General features: G+C 43.7%; 1 protein-coding gene across 2 annotated transcripts in view; it reads left to right on the top strand.

Moving 5' to 3' along the window:
• The window catches only part of SCAI (suppressor of cancer cell invasion), a 1073481-nt gene extending 1050771 nt beyond the window's left edge, over positions 1 to 22710 (top strand). For both annotated transcript variants that reach the window (XM_040324877.1, XM_040324876.1), the window contains 2 exons: positions 2354 to 2454; positions 21524 to 22710. In XM_040324877.1, coding sequence (XP_040180811.1) covers positions 2354 to 2454; positions 21524 to 21670 — 248 coding nt within the window. In that variant the 3' untranslated portion in view covers positions 21671 to 22710. The remainder of the gene's footprint in view (positions 1 to 2353; positions 2455 to 21523) is intronic.
• Positions 22711 to 23204: the final 494 nt, after the last annotated feature.

The raw sequence follows: 23204 nt of genomic DNA, 5'->3' as shown, positions 1-23204 counted from the left end.
CCGCAATAGAAAAATTAGGGGGGGGGGGGGAAGAGGTGCCAAGCCACCAATAAAAGATGCACTCACAAACGTCGGTATAAAGCGAGCATGTAACTAGATCTGAAGGATTTCCATCAGGGAGTCCGTTTCAGGCTGTGACAAGTCTGCTGTGGAGCTCTGTGCAGAAGTATTGGGAAGCCACCACGAGGGATACAAACTGTCAGAGGAGCTGTAAGATGCCTACAAAGCAGGACCCAATCAGGAATGCATCCTTCATCAGCCTAATCACTGAGCCTACCTGTCACGGCTGGGCTCAGCCCTTCCTTCTCAGAGCTCAGGCTGCTCAGCTGTCGGTTAATTACCAGCACTCTTCATTCCATGGAGACTTACCTGATCATATCCTGCTCTTCAATCAGTCTGCTGGCTATTTAAGCTGCTTGGATCAGATCTCCTGTGCCTTTACCTTGGTCAACATATCTAGAGACTCTCTGCTGGTTTCCTGTTGAAGACTTCTGGTTCCTGATCCTGTCTGCTGCACTAACTACGCTGATCTCTGGCTCCCTGATTTCCTGGCTTATTCTGAACAATGCTGATCTCTTGCTCCCTGATTCCTGGCTTGTTCTGAACGACACTGATCTCTGGATTCCTTATTTCCTGGCTTGATCTGACTTCCCGATTTGCTTATCGAGCCCTGTCTATGTTTTGACTACGTTTACTTATTGTACCATTTTTACCACTATATTAAATGGTGTGATTTTTACTACATTTTCTGTCTCTGTCTCTGTCTGATTCATGGTTCCTGACACTACCTCAGGGAGTAATATACTGGCTGCAGTTAACCCCATAGTACCTAAATTGGCAGCAGGGTATTACAAAGAGGAGTTCTCTAAGTCAAGCATTTCATGCCACTTTGTATCTTACCACTATAAGGATCCCTCCCTGCTTCGAGTAACAGCCATCCAATCAATACCCAACTCTCTACCTGAAGGGGGAGATTCAAGAAATTATGTGCAAGGGAAACATATTGGATTTTCAAACGTAACAGCTTATTGTCTGTAGGGCTCAATTAAGTACTGGAAGTCAACACCATCCTTAAAGCCCATGGTTTCATTCCTGTTGCCTGTCTCTACCTCTAGGCATGGTCTATAGCTACACTCAGAGCCGGGACAAGGTCATCCAGCGCCCAGGGCAAAGATGCCAAACGGCGCCCCTCCGTCAGGGTGCCCCCCACATCCCTGCAATAAACCATTGCGCCAGGGGCAGCCGACCCTCCTGCCCACCCCTTGTCCCGGCCCTGGCTACACTCCCCATCCATCCTATAGCTACACTCCCCACCTATAACACCTTTTTCTCCCACTATTATTTACCCACATTTTTGCAGGGCCTTGTCCCTTTCACTGATTCTCTTTAGGTTCCCACCAGCATTCCTTTGGTTCCACTGGCGATCATCTCGGCGCTAGTTACATGCTCTCTTTACACTAATGTTTGTGAGTGCAACTTTTAACTGGATAATTATTTTGTTATACAAAAAAACATGCTACACTATTGGCTGCTTGGTGCCTCTTTCCCCTTTCTTCTTCTTAGTCTGCCTCTTGGCTCTTTTTTTGCAAAAAAATTGTTAATAGGGAAACGGTCATCTAATGACCAATTTACTTATTTTTGCAATGAAGCATTTCAAAACATTTCACTGCGGTCAGACATCTAGGAATTCTCCTAGGCCCATTTAATGGCAGTTGTTCAGTTTGAGCCACACAAAAAGCTTTACTAAATAAGATAAAAAATATATCTTGGAAGAAGATTCACCCTGCAACCACCCCATGATTCAGGCAAGGCAAGGGTGCCATTTGGATTTTGGGTATTCTGTTTGAGGGGATGCCTCTAAATATGGTTGTCACGAAGCATAGTCTATAATGAGGACTTTAGGGTGACCCTATTACTACAGGGTTGATGGCAAAATATAGGCAGCCTGTACTGGTGCCTTGTGCGCTAAAAATCTACATTGTTTGCTGATCTTCAGCTGCTGCATGTATTTGACTTTTCAGGTACTGTATATGAATAGCTGCTCTTCTTGCCACAAGCTATGGTTTATCCTGCCATCTCATATGTCCTGTAGTGACATAAAGAGGGAAAGAGAAACCACAGTGTTTGCAGGAAGAGCCAGTATTCACACACCCAGAAGTGTTGAATAACTATGGTGGCTGTGAGTCTGCAATGCAGAAGAGTTTTAAAAAATACAGGTTGCTTTTATTTTACTTTCAACCTTGCAGTGACAGGGTCACTTTAAATCCCATGATAAAAAAAAACATCACATTGATAAATCATTTTAAGTTTAATATGAACATTTTACGTTTCAACCTGCATTCTTTCCTTACAGATCAGGCTTTTCTACAGTTTTTTGGAGATGAATTTCTGCGTTTACTTCTTACAAGATTTATATTTTGTTCAGCAACACTTAGAATGCATAAAAGTTTCAAGGTAAGGCTTTGGGAAATTTATTGTATATGGCAATTGCATCTACTTGCATTACATTGTTTTCTGCAATAAGGTAATGTTTTTGTGGATACTGGGTACAGAAAATCCTGCATTGTTTATATTGTATTGGCTGCATTCTGAATAATTTATCAGTAGCGTAAGCATGAGTTCAGACCCGAGGCTCGGACTACTTTTTTAGACTGAAATGAAGGCCCAGACTGGCCATAGGGCACGCTGACACTTGCCCGGTGGGCCCAGGCTGCATGTCCTTGTGGGCTCCTTCCCTTGCTACCGCAGGCATTCAGAGACTGCAGGAGGAAAATGGAGATATTGATTCTTCTAAATGCAACCGCTCCTCCTATCCCCCTGTGCTCTCGGCCCCCGTGCTCTCTGCCCCTCTCATGCTCTTCAGGCCCTCCTGTGTGCTCCCCAGCCCACCCCCTGTGCTCTTCAGGCCCCCCAGTGCTCTCTGCCCCCCTAGTGCTCCCCGGGGCCCACCCCAGTGCTCCCCCCATGTTCTCTGATTTCTCCCCCAGTGCTCTCTGCCCCACCCCCTGCAGCTGCTTGAGGGGAGTGGGGAAGCGGCTGGTAAATATGTCATGGGCTGCTCAGTCTAAAATTCCTGGGTCTGTTTTTTTTTCCCAGTCCAGGCCTGTTGGAAAAAATATATACACAGTGCTGCTCTGCTCACTACCCAAATCCTCATACACAAAATCATATATCAACAAAAGTCCATATATAGCTAAGTGTCCATCAAATCAACTTGTGTAGGTTAAAAAAAAAAAATGAAATAAGAGTTCTTCCACTGTGCAAAACTATTTTGTAAAAGTATTTAGTAAAAGGAGTCACGCTATGTCTGTCCTTCTAGCTATTTGTTCTATATGTGAGCAATGACCATAGGGAGCTGAGACCAAGGGACAGCAGTTTCAATTTGTTTTCACTGTTGACACAAGCACCAATGTGTTATTTCTGGTACATTGATTTTTTTTTGTAAAAGGAAGCATAACTGTATAACAGCCGTTCATCCACGCAGGGGTACAACAAAACAAACATGACTTTCAGACATGGGCTGGAAAAGCTTTATGAGCAGTTAACTTTTAAGGAATAAGTGACCACTGAGCGACCTGAGGGCATAAGCCACAGGTCCTGTTATGTCATCTTGGCCTGAGGGCCGATAGAGGGAGCCCATGGTACACTTGTTCGAGTCAGGGGGGGAGGCGCATACAAGTCTACTGAGCACCATGAGCCTAGGGTCGGGATGAGTGACTAATAAGCAGGGAAAAAAGGGGGAGCTCACCTAGTAGAAAAACACAGAGATTGACCTGACGGCATAACTGGCAGTCAACTAAAATTCCCTATGTCTGAGGACTTAGGGTCATACAAAGATAAGGAGTGACCGAAGGCTGGCAAGGATCCAGCCTTGGCCTCAAAAGGAAAGGAAACAGAAGAAATAAAGAAGAAAAGTAGGAGGGAGGGTTGGAAAAAGGAGAAAGGGGGAGGAGTCCCGTGCAAGTTGGGGGAATTACTTGGCAGACCCTAGGAAAGACCCAAGATGTCGAAATGCAGAGTGGGTAGAGCATAAGTCCACCAAGGTGGACACTTTAATGAATTTAGAGTGAGAGTCGTGAAGAATTACCTGGTGCTAGAAGCCAATTGGGAGAGAGGGCTTCCCTTGCGGCTAAATTCCAGACCCCCCACCTGAGGGTGGGAACAGGAGAGGTCAGGCCCAAAGTAGCATGGGTGGCCTGCTGGACTGTATGCAGGAGGTTCCAGAGTACAGCTGGTGTGCTGACGTTGAATCGGACAGGTGGTGTCAGTGAGGTGTTTCAGGAGTCGGGAGGGTAGCAGAGCAGACGTGGTCAGGTTGATAGATCAAACACAGGAAGCAAACAGGAGACAGGTCAAGGACAAGCCGGGTCGGTAACAGAAGACAGGAATATCACAGAGAAAACACACTGGAGGAGCTGAAGATCATCAAGCAACTAAAGTCACTAGCAGACTTACTTATATAGGCCCATGTGACCTGCTGGAAAAGATGTCCTAAAGTCTTTCTCCTGGCATAAGTGGTGGTAGAGATGTTGGGCCCTAGAGCCTTTCTGCTATTGGTTCCATTAAACTGCCCCCCCCCCCTCCCCGGGCAGCCTCCGGATGCCCATTTGGGCAATCTTCTCTGGGTATTTGGCCCAAAAAAAGGAGTCTGGAGGCATGTACAGTAAAGACCAAAAGTTTGGACACACCTTCTCATTCAAAGAGTTTTCTTTATTTTCATGACTATGAAAATTGTAGATTCACACTGAAGGCATCAAAACTATGAATTAACACATGTGGAAATTATACATAACAAAAAAGTGTGAAACAACTGAAAATATATTTCATATTCTAGGTTCTTCAAAGTAGCCACCGTTTGCTTTGATTACTGCTTTACACACTCTTGGCATTCTCTTGATGAGCTTCAAGAGGTAGTCACCTGGCGCAGCACCCCATCACTCTCCTTCATGGTCAAATAGCCCTTACACAGCCTGGAGGTGTGTTTGGGGTCATTGTCCTGTTGAAAAATAAATGATGGTCCAACTAAACGCAAACCGGATGGAATAGCATGCCGCTGCAAGATGCTGTGGTAGCCATACTGGTTCAGTATGCCTTCAATTTTGAATAAACCCCCAACAGTGTCACCAGCAAAGCACCCCCACATCATCACACCTCCTCCTCCATGCTTCATGGTGGGAACCAGGCATGTAGAGTCAATCCGTTCACCTTTTCTGCGTTGCACAAAGACACGGGGGTTGGAACCAAAGATCTCAAGTTTGGACTCATCAGACCAAAGCACAGATTTCCACTGGTCTAATGTCTATTACTTGTGTTCTTTAGCCCAAAACAAGTCTCTTCTGCTTGTTGTCTTTCTTTAGCAGTGGTTTCCTAGCAGATATTCTACCATGAAGGCCTAATTCACACAGTCTCCTCTTAACAGTTCTAGAGATGTCTGCTGCAAAAGGTGGCTACTTTGAAGAACCTAGAATATGAAATATATTTTCAGTTGTTTCACACTTTTTTGTTCTGTATAATTCCATAGTTTTGATGCCTTCAGTGTGAATCTAAAATTTTCATAGTCATGAAAATAAATAAAACTCTTTGAATGAGAAGGTGTGTCTAAACTTTTGGTCTGTACTGTATATTGGCTTTGGTTTCCCAGGAGCTCTCTTTGGATGGAAACCCTTTCCATTTAATTAGGAGTTTGTCTCCCTCGCTTCCTGCAGTCCAGGAATTCTACCTCGAATTCTGTGTCCTCTCCAATAGTCACTGGTGGTGGAGGTGGCTCCGCTCTCCCTGGAAATGGATCTGGAACAGTTGGTTTAGGCAACAAGCTGTGAAAGACCGGATAGATCCTATATGAGCCAGGCAAGGACAGGGCCAATTTCAGATTGGCAGTAGACAGCCACACTTTGTCCTCTTCCTTAAAGACAGGATTCCCCCTCGATCAAAGTGTTGTTTGTAATCCACTCAGGCTTTCTGTATGGACTCCTCGAAGACCTGATGATTTTTTTGTATGAAAACCTGTCTGTCCTGCAATGCAGGTACAGCAGAGCAGCAGGGTGGAATCCATAATTGGCCCACAATGGTGACTGGTTTGTAACTCGATGGACGAGTTATAGGCAAATTCTGCCAGTGGGAGTAGGGATGCCCAGTCATCTTGGGAAAAATCTGAAAAGCTGTGAAGGTATTGCTCCAGGGTTTGGTTTGTGCGTTCCGTTTGCCAATTACTTTGGAGATGATGGGCAGAGTTCCACTTCCAAATCTTTACACAGGCCTCTCCAAAACCTGGAGGTAAATTGCACCTCCTGATCCAAAATGATGTTCTTTGGGAGTCTGACAACTCTGATGATCTTGATAAAAGTAAGAGCCGTGTTAGCCACAGATGGTGGTACACTTTAGGCTGGGTTGAATTGGCAAAAAAAATTTGGGCAGATAAGATGGTGCTTGAAGGAGTACATTCAGTAGATTCAAGGAACATCCTGGACAGAGCATCGGCTTTTGCGTTTTTGGAACCCGGGCAGTATGTCAGGTGGAAATAAAATTTTGAAAAGAATTAGGCCCATCTGGCTTGCCAAGATCTTAGGGGTTTTGCAGATGTTAAATATTCCAGATTTTTGTGATCTGTGAAAATCATAATTGGGTGGTTAGCACCCTCCAGCAAGTAGCAAATGGCTACTGGGTGAAGCAGCGCCTTTTGTGCCCTGGCGCTGTGAGAGCACTGCTCCCGTAATTACTTTGGATGCGTCTACCTCGAGGAAAAAGGGAAGAGCTGGGTCCGGGTGTTGCAACACAGGAGCAGAGGTTATTCAAAGGTTGTATGAGAATCTTGGTTCCAGGAGAAGTGTGAGTGTAGGCAAGTGAGCTTGGTGACCGTGGTGACGATAGTATCTGCTCTTGATGGTAATTTTATTAAGGTCCCTATAGTCAATGCATGGTCAGAGGTAATGATCCTCCTTCTCCACGAAGAAGATGCTTTGGCTATGTTTTCATCTATATATTTTCACAGGGCCTCCAGATCCATCAGCACCTTTATTGTCAAAGACATCTAAGGAAATCAAGTTAGGCCAAAGGGATGGCATGACAGGGATCTGGTGTAGGTTGAATGGAGAGACACACTGAAGGGTTGTGCATGGGGACACCACAGTGTTGGCGAAAGTAAGGAGATGAGAAGATGATTGGGCCAGTCGATTTTTGGGTCATGGGCCCGCAGCCAGGATATACCTAGGATGGCTAGGAATATAGGAAACCTGATGATGTCAAAGCAGAGTAATTTCTGATGGCCTGTATCCATGGTGGCAAGGACAGGGATAGTCTCCTGAGTGACAGGTCCAGAGCTGGGAGCAGTACCATCTGCAAAATGTACGTCAAGTCTTTGTTCCTTAAGTTTCAGGGGTATGCGCAAGTGCTTGGCGATGGTGATATTGAATAATTATTCTGCAGAGAATTGGGGAGAATTACATGAGTTGATACAGTCCCAGATACTGAAGGGTACAGGGGGGCATGGAAGGCTGGACTTGGGCGAACAGGACAACTACGAAGGAAGTGGCCCGAAGCTCCACAATAGAGACACAAGTTACCTTGTCGTCTGCATGCTCTCTCTTCAGGATATACGAGGAGAAAATGGTGGGATTATAGCAGTGCTAAGTTAGTAAGATATCAACATAAGAGTAATTTTAATTATTTATTAAAATATCATGAAATATGTAAATCACATGACAAATTGTTTAACCACTTCCATACAGGGCACATATACACCTTCCCGCCCAGACCAATTTTTAGCTTTCAGCGCTGTTGCACTTTGAATGACATTTGCGCGATCATGCTACACTGTACCCAAACTAAATTTTTATAATTTTGTACCCACAAATAGAGCTTTCTTTTGTTGGTATTTGATCACCTCTGGGATATTTATTTTCTGCAAAAAAAATAAAAAAATTACCGAAAATTTAGAAAAAAAAAGTATTTTTTTGTTTCTGTTATAAAACATTGTAAATAAGTACGTTTTCTCCTTCACTGATGGGCACTGATGGTACTGCACTGACGGGCACTGATAAGGCGGCACTGATGGGCACCGATGAGGTGGCACTGATGTGGTGGCATTGATGGGCACTAATATGCGGCACTGATGGGCGGCACGGATGGGCACGGATAGGCGGCACAGATAGGCAGCATGGATGGGCTTGGATAGACGGCATGGGAGGGCATGGATAGGCGGCACGGACGGGCACGGATAGGCGGCACGGACGGGCACGGATAGGCGGCACGGATGGGCATAGATGGGCACTATTGTATGTGTTGGATGCCAATTAGTGCCAAACAATGCCTGCCAATCAGTGATGCCCATTGTGGGCACTGATTGGCATCCATTTTGTGTGTCCTCCTCATCCCTGGTGGTCTAGGGTGGCATCCTTTTTTTTTTTTTTACTGGTGGTCTATATGCCCATCCCTGGTGGTCCAGTGGGCATCCCTGGTGGTCCAGTGGGCATCCTCGGGGGGGGGGGCTGTGCTGATGATCGATCAGCACAAACCCCCCCTGTCACAGGAGCAGCCGATCGGCTCTCCTCTACTCGCGTCTGACAGACGCGAGTGAGGAAAAGCCGATTACCGGCTTTTCCTATTTACATCGTGATCAGCCGTGATTGGACACGGCTGATCACCTGGTAAAGAGTCTCCGTGAGAGACTCTTTACCTTGATCGTAGTTGCGGGGTGGCAGACTGACACCCTGCAACAACGATCCCCGTGATGCGCGCCCCAGGGGGCACGCAGCGGCTCAGAATCCTGAGGACGTCATATGACGTCCAGTCAGGATTCTACAACCACTTTGCCGACGTCAATATGTCATTGGCGGGCGGCAAGTGGTTAAAAACATGTATTTTGTTACAAATATATTGATTTTTCTGGGTCACTGGAAATCCCAACTTGGAATATGCTGACGGTCAGATAAGATGTTATTTCCCAATATATTTCACCAAAAATTGCTTCCTCACTGGTTACACTATGACCAGAAACTAGACAGCCAGCTCTAACAAAGATAAAAAAAAATGTAAACCAAACATACATATATATATATAAACATCAACACATAACATAGTTTTGTCATATAGATAAGGACAAGTGCTGACCTGTCGCCCCAGATAGGGACCAACTTGATCCTGCCAAAAATGTGAGGAATTAACATGCGGAATTACACAAAGGGTGCAGAGCCCTAATCCAGAATTTCAGAGCTGTTTAGGGGAAGAGCTCAGTCATAGGGGGAGAAAAGCTGCCAGCTGTGAGAGCCTAATAAGTGCTATGTTCCAAGATTGCATAAAATTAATTAAATTATTAAATATAATTAGTTTAAACAGGGCTTACTATGTTTGATAATTACTTGCGGAGACAGCCAAATAACCTGCGGTTTAAGATTCAAACTCACAGGTTATTAACAAGAATGTAGCGTATAAGTTCAGCAAACCTTAAAAGGAGGAGAAAAAAGAAATAGACAGTCGTAGTATTCTGAGTATATTAGGCATTAGAGATGGCCTGCCGGAACTTTCGTCGTTCGCGGTCCGCCAAACCGTCGGACATCTGGCGATGTTCGCGGTGGTCCACAATGTTACATGGGTAAGAACTTTGACCTATGACACATCCATCAGGTGGTGCAAGACAGCCAATTGAGACATTTCAGCACATGGACATACCCCCTACCTTATAAATAGACCTGATCTGGTGGTCATCTTACATTCTGCTGTTTGTCAGTGTAGGGAAAGGGTGCTGTGTTTGGAGCAGGGACAGGTTGTATTATTTCAAATAGCTATCTTAAGGCCCACAAAAGTCCTTTTAAGGACTGGTATAGGTGTGCTATTTGCTCTAGTATATAGGTGTCTAATATATTCATATACTTTCATATACTTTTTGTCAGTGTAGGGAGAGGCTGCTATTTGGAGCAGGGACAGGCTGTATTCATTCAAATAGCTATCTAAAAAGGTCCACAAACGTCCTTTTAAGGACTGGTATAGGTGTGCTACTTGCTCTAGTATATAGGTGTCTAATATATTCATATACTTTTTGTCAGTGTAGGGCGAGGTTGGCGTTTCCTGCGATTTAAGATTCAAACTCACAGGTTTTAACAAGAATCTAGCGTATAAGTTCAGCAAACCTTAAAAGAAAAAAAGAAATAGACATTATTCGTATATTAGGCATGCTGGACAGCCTGATCGTATCACTGAACAAAATTTGTCATTACTGCTTAAACAATCTTATATATATATATATATCTTATACTAATTATATAGAAGTCCAGCAAGACACAATACTGCCCAAAAAAATTGAGGGAAAAAGACAAAGGGAGATTAAGATTAACCACTTTAGCCCCGGGCCTGTTTTTCAGAGTCGGTGTTTACGAGACAAAACCTTTTTTTTTTGCTAGAAAATTACTTAAAACCCCCAAACATTATATATATATTTTTTTCTAACACCCTAGAGAATTAAATGGAAGTCATTGCAATACTTTTTGTCACACCGTATTTGCGCAGCGGTCTTACAAGCGCACTTTTTTTGGAAAAAATTCACTTTTTTAAATGAAAAAATAAGACAACAATAAATTTGGCCCATTTTTTTTATATATTGTGAAAGATAATGTTACGCCGAGTAAAATGATACCCAACATGTCACGCTTAAAAATTGCGCCCGCTCGTGGCATGGCGTCAAACTTTTACCCTTAAAAATCTTGATAGGCGACGTTTAAAAAATTCTACAGGTTGCATTTTTTGAGTTACAGAGTAGGCCTAAGGCTAAAATTAATGCTCTCGCCCTAACGATCGCGGCGATACCTCACTTGTGTGGTTTGAATACCGTTTTCATATGTCGGCGCTACTCGCGTATACGTTCGCTTCTACGCGCGAGCTCGTCGGGACAGGGCGCTTTAAAAAAAAATTTTTTTTGCTTTTCGCATTTATTTTTATTTATTTTAGAATTTTTAACACTGAAAAAAAAAAAAAAAAATTATCACTTTTATTCCTATTACAAGGAATGTAAACATCCCTTGTAATAGAAAAAAGCATGACAGGTCCTCTTAAATATGAGATCTGGGGTCAAAAAGACCTCAGATCTCATATTTGGGCTTAAATGCAAAAAAAAAAAAAAAAATTTGGAAATGTCATTTTTTCAAATGACAAAAAAAAAATGTTTCTTTAAGACGCTGGGCGGGACTGACGTTTTGACGTCACTTCCGCCCAGCGGAGCTATGGGGACGGGCGAAGGAGATTTTTCCTTCAGTCTCGTCCCCGCTCAGATGCCGGATGGTCACGATCTCCTCCGCCGCTACCGACGGCTACGGTAAGCGGCGGAGGGCGCGGGAGAGCGGCGGGAGGGGGGGGCCCCTCTCCCGCCACTGATAACGGCGATCTCGCGGCGAATTCGCCGCGGAGACCGCCATTATCGTTAACACGAAGAGATGAATATCTCGATTGTGGCAGCAGCTGCTGCCGTTACCGAGATATTCATCTCTAAAGTGAGGACGTATAACGACGGTGGGCGGTCGGCAAGTAGTTAAGAATGGACAACAAAAAAGAAAAAATGATGATCAAGAAACAAGGTTGTCAATACCTATATGTAGCACCGCTAAAGTAAAACTGTCCCCGTATTCCACTGCTAACAGAATGGAAGCCTGCCGGCATTTTAAACCCCCCGACATCGCCCGGGCGTCTGACATCACCGGGCATGCGCGGACACATAATGCACCAACAGAGGATCGGCTTGGTTAGCCTACAATCCCCAATCGCTTGTGGATAAGAGAATAAGGATGACCACTGGATAGGTGAAGAATAGTATTGCCAGAAGACGGCTTACAATATAGAGAGGAGTACAGAAGACCCTCTTTTTCAACATAAATTTTCAGATCCAAAAAAATAATACATTGCTGGCTACATTCCATGGTGAATTTGAGATTATAGGTATTGGCAGTCAGGATGGTCATAATTTGTGTCAATTCTGCCCTGCTGCCAGACCATAGAAGTAGCACATCATCGATGTACCTGTACCACGATAAAACGTGGGACAGGTACATCGATATGTCATCTTGTGAAAACAGTTCCTTCTCCCACCCCCTCAGATACAGGTTGGCACACTTAGTCCCCATCGCAACCCCCTGCACCTGGAGGTAGTGGGAGAGTCCAAACCAAAAAATATTGCGTGTCAAAATAAATTTTAAAAGTTGTGCAGAGCTGCCCCTGTCTTTTAGAAGGTTACCCACAACCTCAATTTCTCTGTCATGGGGAAATCGCATTGTATAGGCTTTCAATATCAATGGCAACTAGCCAAGTATTGGGAGGAACACAAGTACCTTCAATCGTCTGCAATAGATCAATTGTATCCTTGATGTATGAAATCAAAGATGTCACATGGGGGCGGAGATATTTATCCACCAGGGCGCTGGCATTCTATGTAAGGCTCTGACAACTGGATACAATAGGTCTACCTGGAGGATTGGTCAAGGATTTATGCACTTTTGGGAGAGCATACATGGTCGGTATCTTGGGTTCTTTGATATTTAGGTAATTCCAAGTATCTTTATTAATAGGTCCCTTTTGAAAGGAATCAAGGAATCAAGGAATAATACTCTGAAATAAAGTTGGTGATAATAGATTGAGATATAGGACGATACCAATCTTTATTTTTCAAAATTTTCAGACACATCAGTTCGTAGTCACAGGTGTTAATGACTACGACATTGCCACCTTTGTCTGCTGGTTTAATAGTGATTTGGTTAATTTTTTTGATAGAGATGTAAGCGCTGATTTTTGGTTATACAGTCGTATACAAACGTTTAGGAACCCCTGACCATTTCCATGATTATCATTTATAAATATTTGGGTGTTTGGATCAGCAATTACATTTTGATCTATCAAATAACTGAAGGACACAGTAATATTTCAGTAGTGAAATGAGATTTATTGGATTAACAGAAAATGCGCAATATGCATCAAAACAAAATTAGACAGGTGCATAAATTTGGGCACCCCAACAGAAAAATCACATCATTATTTAGTAGAGCAGAAATAACAGCCTCTAGACGCTTCCTATAGCCTGTAATAAGTGTCTGGATTCTGGAGCAATGTATTTTGGACCATTCCTCTTTACAAAACATCTCCAGTTCAGTTAGGTTTGATGGTTGCCAAGCATGGACAGCTCGCTTTAAATCACCCCACAGATGTTCAATGATATTCCGGTCTGGGGACTGGGATGGCCATTCCAGAACATTGTACTTGTTCCTCTGCATAAATGCCCAAGTAGATTTTGAGCAGTGTTTTGGGTCGTTGTCTTGTTGAAATGTCCAGCCCCAGCGTAACTTCAACTTTTGTGACTGATTCCTCAACATTATTCTCAAGAATCTGCTGATATTGAGTGCAATCCATGCGACCCTCAACTTTAACCAGATTCCCAGTACCGGCACTGGCCACACAGCCCCACAGCAAGATGGAACCTCCACCAAATTTTACTGTGGGTAGCAAGTGTTTTTCTTGGAATGCTGTGTTCTTTTGCCGCCATGCAATAACGCCCCTTGTTATGACCAAATAACTAAATCTTTGTTTCATCAGTCCACAGCACCTTATTCCAAAATGAAGATGGCTTGTCCAAATGTGCGTTTGCATACCTCAAGCGACTCAGTTTGTGGCGTGTGTGCAGAAAAGGCTTCTCTCGCATCACTCTCCCATACAGTATCTCCCTGTGCAAAGGGCGCTGAATTGTTGAAGGGTGCACAGTGACACCATCTGCAGCAAGTTGATGTTGTAGGTTTTTGGAGGTGGTCCGTGGGCTGTTTTTGACCGTTCTCAACATCCTTTGCCTCTCCAATATTTTATGTGCCTGCCACTTCTGGCCTTAACAAGAACTGTACCTGTGGTCTTCCATTTCCTCACTATGTTCCTCACAGTGGACACTGACAGCGTATATATCTCTGCAATAACTTTTTGTAGCCTTCCCCTAAACCATAATGTAGAACAATATTTGTTTTCAGGTAATTTAAGAGTTATTTTGAGGCCCCCATGTTGCCCTCTTCAGAGGAGAGTCAAAGAGAACAACAACCTGCAATTGGCCACCTTAAATTCCTTTTCTCATGATTAGATGCATCTGTCTATGAAGTTCAAGGCTTAATGAGTTCACCAAACCAATTGTGTGTTCCAATTAATCAGTGCTAAGTAGTTACAGGTATTCAAATCAAAAAATGACAAGGGTGTCCAAATTTATGCACCTGTCTAATTTTGTTTTGATGCAAATTGCGCATTTTCTTTTAATCCAATAAACCTCATTTCACTACTGAAATATTACTGTGACCTTCAGTTATTTGATAGATCAAAATGAAATTGCTGATCCAAACACCCAAATATTTATAAATGATAATCTTGGAAATTGTCAGGGGTTCCTAAACTTTTGCATACAGCTGTATGAAAGGTTGTCCAGTGATTTTTCGGAGGAAATATCAAGTTTTTCTATTTCTTTTGTAGTTTGTTCCACAAATGACCAGATACTGGAATTCTTATTCAAAAGTGGAAAATTTGAAGATCTAGGTTTGTATGATGGAGGTGGGGGAAAGGTTACCTCAGGGGCACAAATGCCCACTGCTGATGTGGCTACGGACACATCATCATCAGTGTGACCCTCCTCCCATAGTTCAATCAAATCTTCAATGGCCTGAATTTCGTCTGCGTTATATTTAAGTTGTTCAAAGAACATAGATTGGAAATCGATTAGGGACTTATCATAGAGAACTTTAAACATGAATAGGTAGAATATAGAGCATGCACTAGTATAATATTTTTATTTTTATCCAACTGCACCTATATCCCTGTAAAGGTAAATAAAGACGAACCCCCATATCCAGGGTATGGTATGGGATTTTGAAGGTGCATATTGAATTATTCAATTGTTTTTATTGTAATCATTATAACTTTGTCCAAAACAAAAGTCATGAAAGTCATGTGTTTACAGTTAAAATAGCTGATTTTATTCATAAATATGTTATATAGAAAAATTATTAAAAAGGAAAAAAGGAGTTTACAAAAAGTGCAAAATATTCCTTATGTATCCCATGCTAGCAGTCCTACATGTTTCACCTTAATTGAGGCTTCTTCAGGGACGCACGGACACAGAAAAGATCTACAATAAATACAGACATAATTCATGAATATATACAACGATAGGTAAAGGAGCTTACTTCATGGATAAATGTGTATACATACACACATCTTATGCGGGTGATAATGCGGACAGTGTCCGTTTGTTGATTGTTATGTTTAATTTTTTTAAAACCTTTAGAAAAAATGAGAGAACTCCTTTGTTGTGGTTTGACTCTATTATAGGCTCTCTTGAGGCATCTATGACTATATCCTCTTTGTTTCAGTCTATGATACAGTTTGGTTGAATGGATACAAAAATCCTCATCCCTACTGCAGTTACGTCTTATACGTAAATACTGACTATAGGGGATGCTGTTCACCAGTGATTCAGGGTGAGCACTTCCTGCGTGCAGGATCGTGTTTACTGCAGTGGGTTTCCTATAGAGGGATGAGAAGATCATGCCCTGTGCATCAATGAATACCGTCAGATCGAGAAAATGAATCTCCGTACTACTATGGTCCATGGTGAACCTAAGGTTGAATTCGTTGTCAGATATCGCAGTGACAAAGTCTCGCAATTCCGATTCTGTTCCTGTCCAAAAAAGGACGTCATCGATATATCGATACCAAGAGACGACCCTGTCCAAAAATGGGGCAAGGTCGTCTCTTGAAAAAAAGCTTCTTTCCCACCCCCCCCAGGTACAGGTTGGCATACGATGGGGCACACTTAGTCCCCATCTCAACCCCCTGTACCTGGAGGTAGTGGGAAGAACCAAAGACAAAGACATTGTGTCTTAAAATATAGCTTAACAAATCCAAAATAAAGGTGTTATACTTGGAGGTTAGTGGACCTCTTTCGGCTATAAAGCTATGTACAATTTCCAGACCTTTCTGGTGAGGAATAGAGTTATAGAGACTCTTGATATCTAAGGCCACCAGAATAGTGCCCTTGGGAAGGGTAATACCCTCAAGAGTTCTTAACAAATCAATGGTGTCTTTAATATGAGAGCTTAACGATACGACATGTGGGGAAAGATAGCAATCTACAAGGGAACTGGCGTTTTCGGTAAGACCAGCACAACCCAAAATAATGGGTCGGCCCGGGGGATCAATAAGCGATTTATGAGTTTTGGGTAAAGCATAAAATGTTGGGACTCTAGGGTCTTTCGTATTTAAGAACTTCCAAGTGTCTTTATCTATAATGCCCTGAAATAGGGCCCTAGAGATAATGGTTCGAAATTTATTACTGAAATGTTCTAGTACCGTCCTTGAAATTGGTCGGTACCAGTCAGAGTTCGCCAACATTTTGGAACACATGCGTTCGTATTGTTCAGTGTTCATAATGACCAGGTTTCCCCCTTTGTCTGCTGGCTTAATAATTATACTTCTGTTATTTTGTAAGGAGTTAATTGCCTCAATTTGAGTAGGGGTAAGATTTGATATATTAGAACATTGAAGTTTACGAGTTTCGATCTTATGTGTTACCTGTTGTACAAAAGCCCAAATATTGGGATTATTTAAACCTAGATTTAGGTTTAAATAACTGAATTGGAGGAAAGGTCACCCCTCCGATGGATAAGGTAGGGGGCATATCTTGTAGCATTTCATCATCAGAGGTGTGACCCTCATATGGCACGTCCGTGCCAAACACCCAGGATCCAGCCATGACGGCTTCATCTACCGGCAAAGCGACATCCCAAGACAATTTGAACAGAACATGTATGGGGACAGCTGGCTGGTTGGTGAGTGACATGGGTGTCAGGTATGACTGGCCCCCCCCCCATGTTGCAGACATCACGAGGGGCACATGCATGACTAACATCCTCCTGTCTTTTCCCTTCCAGGTGACTCTGCATATGCACTGGGACCCCATTCCGGAACCCCCAAACCCCAGGAGAGAGAAGATATAATGAAGCACACGCACGTACCCGTGGAGTGGTGGAGCGCACATTTGGCTTCCTTAAGTCCCGTTTTCGATGCCTAGATAAGACTGGGGGTACCCTGTTGTATTCCCCAAACTTTGTGTGTCAGATCATCGCTGCATGTTGCGTGCTGCACAACTTTGCAGTGAGAAAGGGCCTGGAGATTGACATACGTGATGACCTGACCCCCGAACCAGACATTCCCCCCCTAACCAAGGGTACCCCGTCTTCTGAGGGATCAGCAATCAGGAGATGTCTCGTGGAACGAATCTTTGAACGTTAAAAACACACATTAAACATGGCACAAGGAGAATGCACGCATGCACACCACTGCGGTCCCTAGCACACACCCCACATACACATCACATTCTAAGAAGCAGCAACGCCGCGTCAAGGCCCCAATGATGTTGCTGTCCATTCATACACCATTCATACGGACCTGGGGAGAACTTATCCCCAGCGACCGAGGGTGACACCCCTTACTGGCAGGAGTGTCACCCCCCCCCCACATTCACACACCATTCACACTGTACTCTGCACTACTTTGTGCAGCACCCAAAAAATATAAAAAATCTTAACCAGATAAAATAATATAAAAACTCTTAACCAGAGCATAAAATAAAAAAACTCTTAATCAGAGCAAATATAAAATTAACCTAAAAAATCACTTGCCCCGGCGTGGGCTACGCCTGGTGCCCAGGTTCCTGGCCCTCACTTGCCTGGGGGAGCCTCATTTGGGGGTAGAGGAGCATCCCCAGGTGGAGGAGCATCCCCAGGTGCCTCCCTGGCTGCCTGTCTGCCCTCTAAAGCCACCGCTATGCGGGTGAGCAGGGCCTCCTGGGAAGCAGTCTGGGCCTGAACAGCCATTCGCAGGCACCTGACCTCCCCCACAAGTTCTGCCGTGGTGACTGTGGCTGCGCTGTTTCCAGCCACATCTTGGAGAGCATCCGGTACTGCTCCCGAGGAGGACAGACTGTTGTTCAGGCGCCTCAACTCCTCCACAATGTCCCCCATATGGCGGCTTTGCTGGTCCTGCTGCCTGGCCAGCTTTTCGTGCAGCACTACTGCCACACCCCTTGTTTTGTGGGTCGCCTTCCTGGGGACAGGAGTGTCTGGGGCCCTTGAATAGGGGGAGGACCTTGAGGGGCTGGAGATGAGGGGGATGGGATGGGAGGGACTGGAGAGGGTGTTGGAGGACCCTGAGGGGCTGGAGATGCGGTGGCTTTGGGATGGTCCTGCCACCACATGCGACTCATCTAAAAATAGGAAGACCACCTGCTCGCTGTGGACCACCTCTTCATGGACCACCACCTCCTCATGGCCGATCTCCTCCTCAACCACCTCCTGCGCGGAGGACTGCCCACTCCCCTCCACCAAGGCTTGTTGGCTTCCCAGGGGGTCAGCCACAGAAGCAGGCTGCTCGGGGGATGATGGCGTGGGATGGCCACTGGCAGCATTAGACGGCCCAGCTCCCTCCTGCACACCTGTGGATGACACAATGTGTCCCATAATGTGCAAGGTGCTATGTGCCCTGATGTGCGATGTGCCATGTGCCCCATGTCCTGATGTGCCATGTGCCCCGTATCCTGATGTGCTATGTGCCCTGATGTGCTATGTGCTATGTGCCCTGATGTGATCTGATGTGCTATGTTCCCTGATGTGCCCTGTTCCTCCATGTCCTGATATGCTATGTGCCCCGTTTACTGATGTGCCCCATGCCCTGATGTGCCCTGTGCCCCGATGTCCCCTGTGCCTCAATGTGGTGTGATGGGTCCTGATGTGCTGTGCCCTGTACCCTTATGTGATGTGCTTTGATGTGCCCTGTACGTGTTGTGCCCTGATGTGCTGAGCTCTGTACCGTGCCCTGATGTGCACTGTACCCTGATGTGTTGTGCCATGGGCCGGTCTGGATGAAGGCATCCTATGTGATGGTGTGTGTGTGGGGGGGGGGGGCGGAATTGAAGGACCTGGCCTTGGGGTGGCAAAGGGAGTAAATCCGGGCCTAAATCTAGCCCAATGCATCAGTTTCAGTGTGTCTGTGGATATCGAGTTCTGTCCTTACAATGAGGCAGTGTTTTGGGGTAGAGAATACATGTCTGTACATGGATGACCACAGATTTGAACCAAACAAAAGTTTTGGCAAAAATTGAGGAGAATGAAAATCGGAATTTACGAATTTAATGGACACTCGGAAGCCATACAAGAGACTTTCTTTTTGTAATTTTTTTGGGACTATTTTTATTTTGCCAATAGGCTGTCATGGCCCCCTTTGTATTTTATGGACAATTGTTATGCAGCTGAGATTATGTGTTTGTTGTTGTTTTCCATTTGTACATGCTTAATGTGGTGATAAATTTGTGGGAAAGTGACCCAGGTGAATGTCAGGGTTTATAATTGCCACATTCCTGGAAAGAAAAAAAAGAGAGGATTGTAGTAATATGACTGAACCGTAGTGAGAGAGTTATAGGTTTATATGAGATTAAGGCCTCTTTCACACAGAACGGATCCGTGATGCAACCTCCGCTAAGCCGGCGGATGACAGGGCACACTGTGCAGGGACCGCCCTGTCAGATCTCCGCTCTCCCCTATGGGGGGATCGGATTAACACGGACCATCTGTTCGTGTTCACCTGATCCGATCCGCGGACGAATAAAAAAAAGGGTTTTCCTCAGTCTGCAGAATTGGAGGATTGCGCCCCCCGGATGAGATCAGCGCAATCTCATTGGGATCAATGTATGTCCCTTTTTCATCCGTACACGGATGGATGAAAAAGCGGGCATACGGTCCGCCCGTGTAAAAGGGCCCTAACTTGGTGTAATCTGCTAATTAAAGCTTAAAGTGGGGGTCCGGCTTACAAAAAAATCAGCAGCTAAAAACACAGCTGACTTTTAATAAGCACACTTACCTGTCTAGGTTGCCCGCGATGTTGGCTGCCCGAGGCTAATCCGTCGATCGTGGCTAGTCCCGGCGCCGCCATCCTCACTAAGGGAAACAGGCAGTGAAACCTTACGGCTTCATTTCCCATTTCCTGCTGCGAATGCGCGAGTCTGTTTGTGAATGGGAACACCGTCCTTCCCATTCGTGCCTTTTTAGCCTTTTTTTTGGCTCGACCTCCACTTTAAACTTCTGATATTTTCATGCTATGACAGTTTTCTGCAAAACACACAAGAATATACCATGCATAAAGGATTGCTTGCATAGACACCTTTTGAAACCACAGTTCTTTTAAAAGGCAAGAATGCGGTGACGTCATCGCGTACGACAAACATTCTTCTTGGGAAACAGGCCGACAAGAATCCCAATGAGAAAATAGAGAGCAGGATATCTATTTTTCTCATTGAGATTCTGGCCAGATTTCCCAACAAGAAACCTGAACACACGCTCGGTTTACTCGCTCTGCCAGCAGTTTTCTTGCTGGTTCTTGCCGAGAAAACCAAGCGTGTGTACGAGGCTTTAATCAAACCTGCAGAGACATAAAATTATCATATTTGAGCATAACAAGTGAATTGCAATTCAATCAACCAAAAATGCCTGTAAGATCCATTTAAACCTACTCGATTTTTGCAAAAGTTCAAGGAAACCGGAAAATCAGTAATCATATTACTGCTGATATATACTTCTGACAATGGTATGTAACTTGAAAAGGACCATGTCATCTAAGAAGACATACAGACCATCATAGAAATCTTTTCAGACAATCAAACCCATCAGGGGGTCACTTTCCACATGAGAGAGAAAAAAGGAGAAGGTTCACAGGGATTAGATCAAGGTAGAGGCAGTTTCTTTTTTTTTTTCAAATAGGACAGGAGGAGCACTAAGTTAGGCTGGAACGGGAGGGAGATCGCTATGCGGCTATTCAATGCACCCCTAAATTTGAAATCGCATAATCATTAGTTTGTGGGGATTCCCAGGGTGTAAGGGATTGGATTGGGGGGTTTTTTTTTGGTTTTTTTTCTACTTTTCTTTGTCCATTAAAACCACATTTTGCTAAAGGTTTCTTCTCTGAATGAATGTCTTTCATTCTAATAATTTCTCTAAATAAATGTCTTTCATTCTAAAAATGTCTTAGATTTTATGTAGCCAAACACTGAACGGTGGACTATAGGCCTTGGCAGCATTAAGTTGTTGAATCGTCGGTGAATTGTAGCAGGGAGAACCCCCTCTCAGGATGCTACATTTTGGCATTCAGGAACAGTAAAGCTAGAATGCACAGGTTCCTCAATTATCAGCGGTGGGTGCAATGCTCAGGATTCATGCGTCTTCACGCCGCTATTGCTAAGCCACGCCCCCATTGCTAGTAATATTGGAAGTATGTGCACAATTAAAAAGACTACATGATGAATGTGACACACCTAAAATCTTCCCCACACCTGGTTTATAAAGATTGATAAATGAAAATCATAGCTGCCCATGAAAGATTTGATTTCAGCATACTGTTTCTAAAGTGGCTTTTTTTTGTTAGTGTTAGATTTCTCTGTGTTATTATGTATGTGAAGTAATTTACAAGTGCTGTTGTCTTCCAGGAAACTAGGAACTACCCAGAAACCTACCCTCCTCTGCCTCGGGATGAACTGGTGGAGAATATTCACCTGCAAAAACAGATTTTGGAGTTGGCTTCCATATTGGATGTAAGGAACCTATTTCTTGAAACAACCATGGATGAATATTAAACGGAACACCAATATTATTTGAACATTCATGGCTTTGATGCCATACATTTTGGAAGGTGCATTTTTGTAAGGCAAAGCTTTCAAATAAAGTATGTGACCTTTTACATTGTAAATACCAAGGTTTGGTTCTAGAGGAAGCACTTTTGTGAGAAAGGTGCAGAGGAGCTCTTTTCCTGCCTCTTCCCCTTCTGTATTAGTGCTTGTATTTCTGCTTGCTTTTGTGTGCATGTTTTAGGTGTTCTGTCCTGCAATGAAAATGTGTCCTCTCCCCCTGCAGCATGAAGAATCCATTTGTTTTAAAAAGTAAGAGAAGTGTCCAAGCACCTTGAATAAGGTCTCGTCTTCATGAAATGAACTGTCCATTTTCACACTTTACTTATTGCCACCCTGAAGCAGTAAATGCTGGCACAAGTTTACATATTTTGTTGAGCTGTTGATATTTGTTTATGATGATAATTTGAAACCAGTGTCTTAGGTTATTAAACATGAGGACAGGTATGGTTTAAAATAGAACTATAAGAACTGTTCCCAAATGGTTTAAATTAAATTAGACACTCTATTACATAGCTGACACCACAGTTGTTTCATTATTAATGCATGTCAATCAGCATTTTTACTTCCTTTTTCTCTGTTGCCTAATGGGACACTTCAGACTGTTATCTTGTAGAAAGATGCTTTTTCACCCTTTCCAGTTGGTCTCTGTTATATAGAGTTGAATGCTAGTAATAACATCACGTGTAATGTGACCATTGGATCCTGAAACCAAAGGTCACTCATAATTACTTGAATGGTTGATCCTCCCCTTTTCTTAGACTGTTTTAATGTAGGCGTGACATCTGGACTCCTTCACAGATCTCTCCTTCAAGGCAAAAGAAGATACTGTGCAACTGATTACATAGAAGCCACATGATTCAAGATTTTTTGTTTACCAAAATACACAGGTTCCATTGGAAGAAAAAAAATCCTATCTGTATAACACTTGCTGAAGGGATTGCTGATGCAGTAAACAATCAAATTAAATAAATTGGCGATATATTAAATGTGTTGTCAATATATATAAATTAAATCTATGGTTACAGCATACACTTTCATTTGATCGCATTGGCATGTAATAGCAACACAAGCAATAGTTATTTTTGACAATTCAATATAAGCTTACTTGAAAAATCTCCTATCGTGCACAGTTAATTTTGTGGTATGTTCATCAGTTGTATGTTTTCAGTGATGAAAACTGAACTAAAATAAAATTCAGTTTCAATCCCGATGACTAAAATTGCATTTTAGTCAATAGACTAGACTAGATTAAAATTTGATGTCAAAATTAACCTCCCTAGCGGTATTCCAGAGTCTGGCTCGGGGTGAATTTTTCATATCAAAAGCGGTAACCCCGAGCCGGGATCTCATTGCAAGGATACAGGGAAAGTTTCTTACCTTGTCCCTGGATCCTGCGATGTGTCCCCTCTGTGTGTGCGAACTGTCATCTCGCTCGATTCACACTGGTGACTGCTGAGAGTCAAGCTCCTTTCCCTGCGAG

This window comes from Rana temporaria, chromosome 9 (assembly GCF_905171775.1).
Source record: "Rana temporaria chromosome 9, aRanTem1.1, whole genome shotgun sequence".
Classification (NCBI taxonomy): Eukaryota; Metazoa; Chordata; class Amphibia; order Anura; family Ranidae; genus Rana; species Rana temporaria.
The sequence above is the reverse complement of the archived record's forward strand: the minus strand, read 5'-3'. Positions and strand labels throughout refer to the sequence as shown.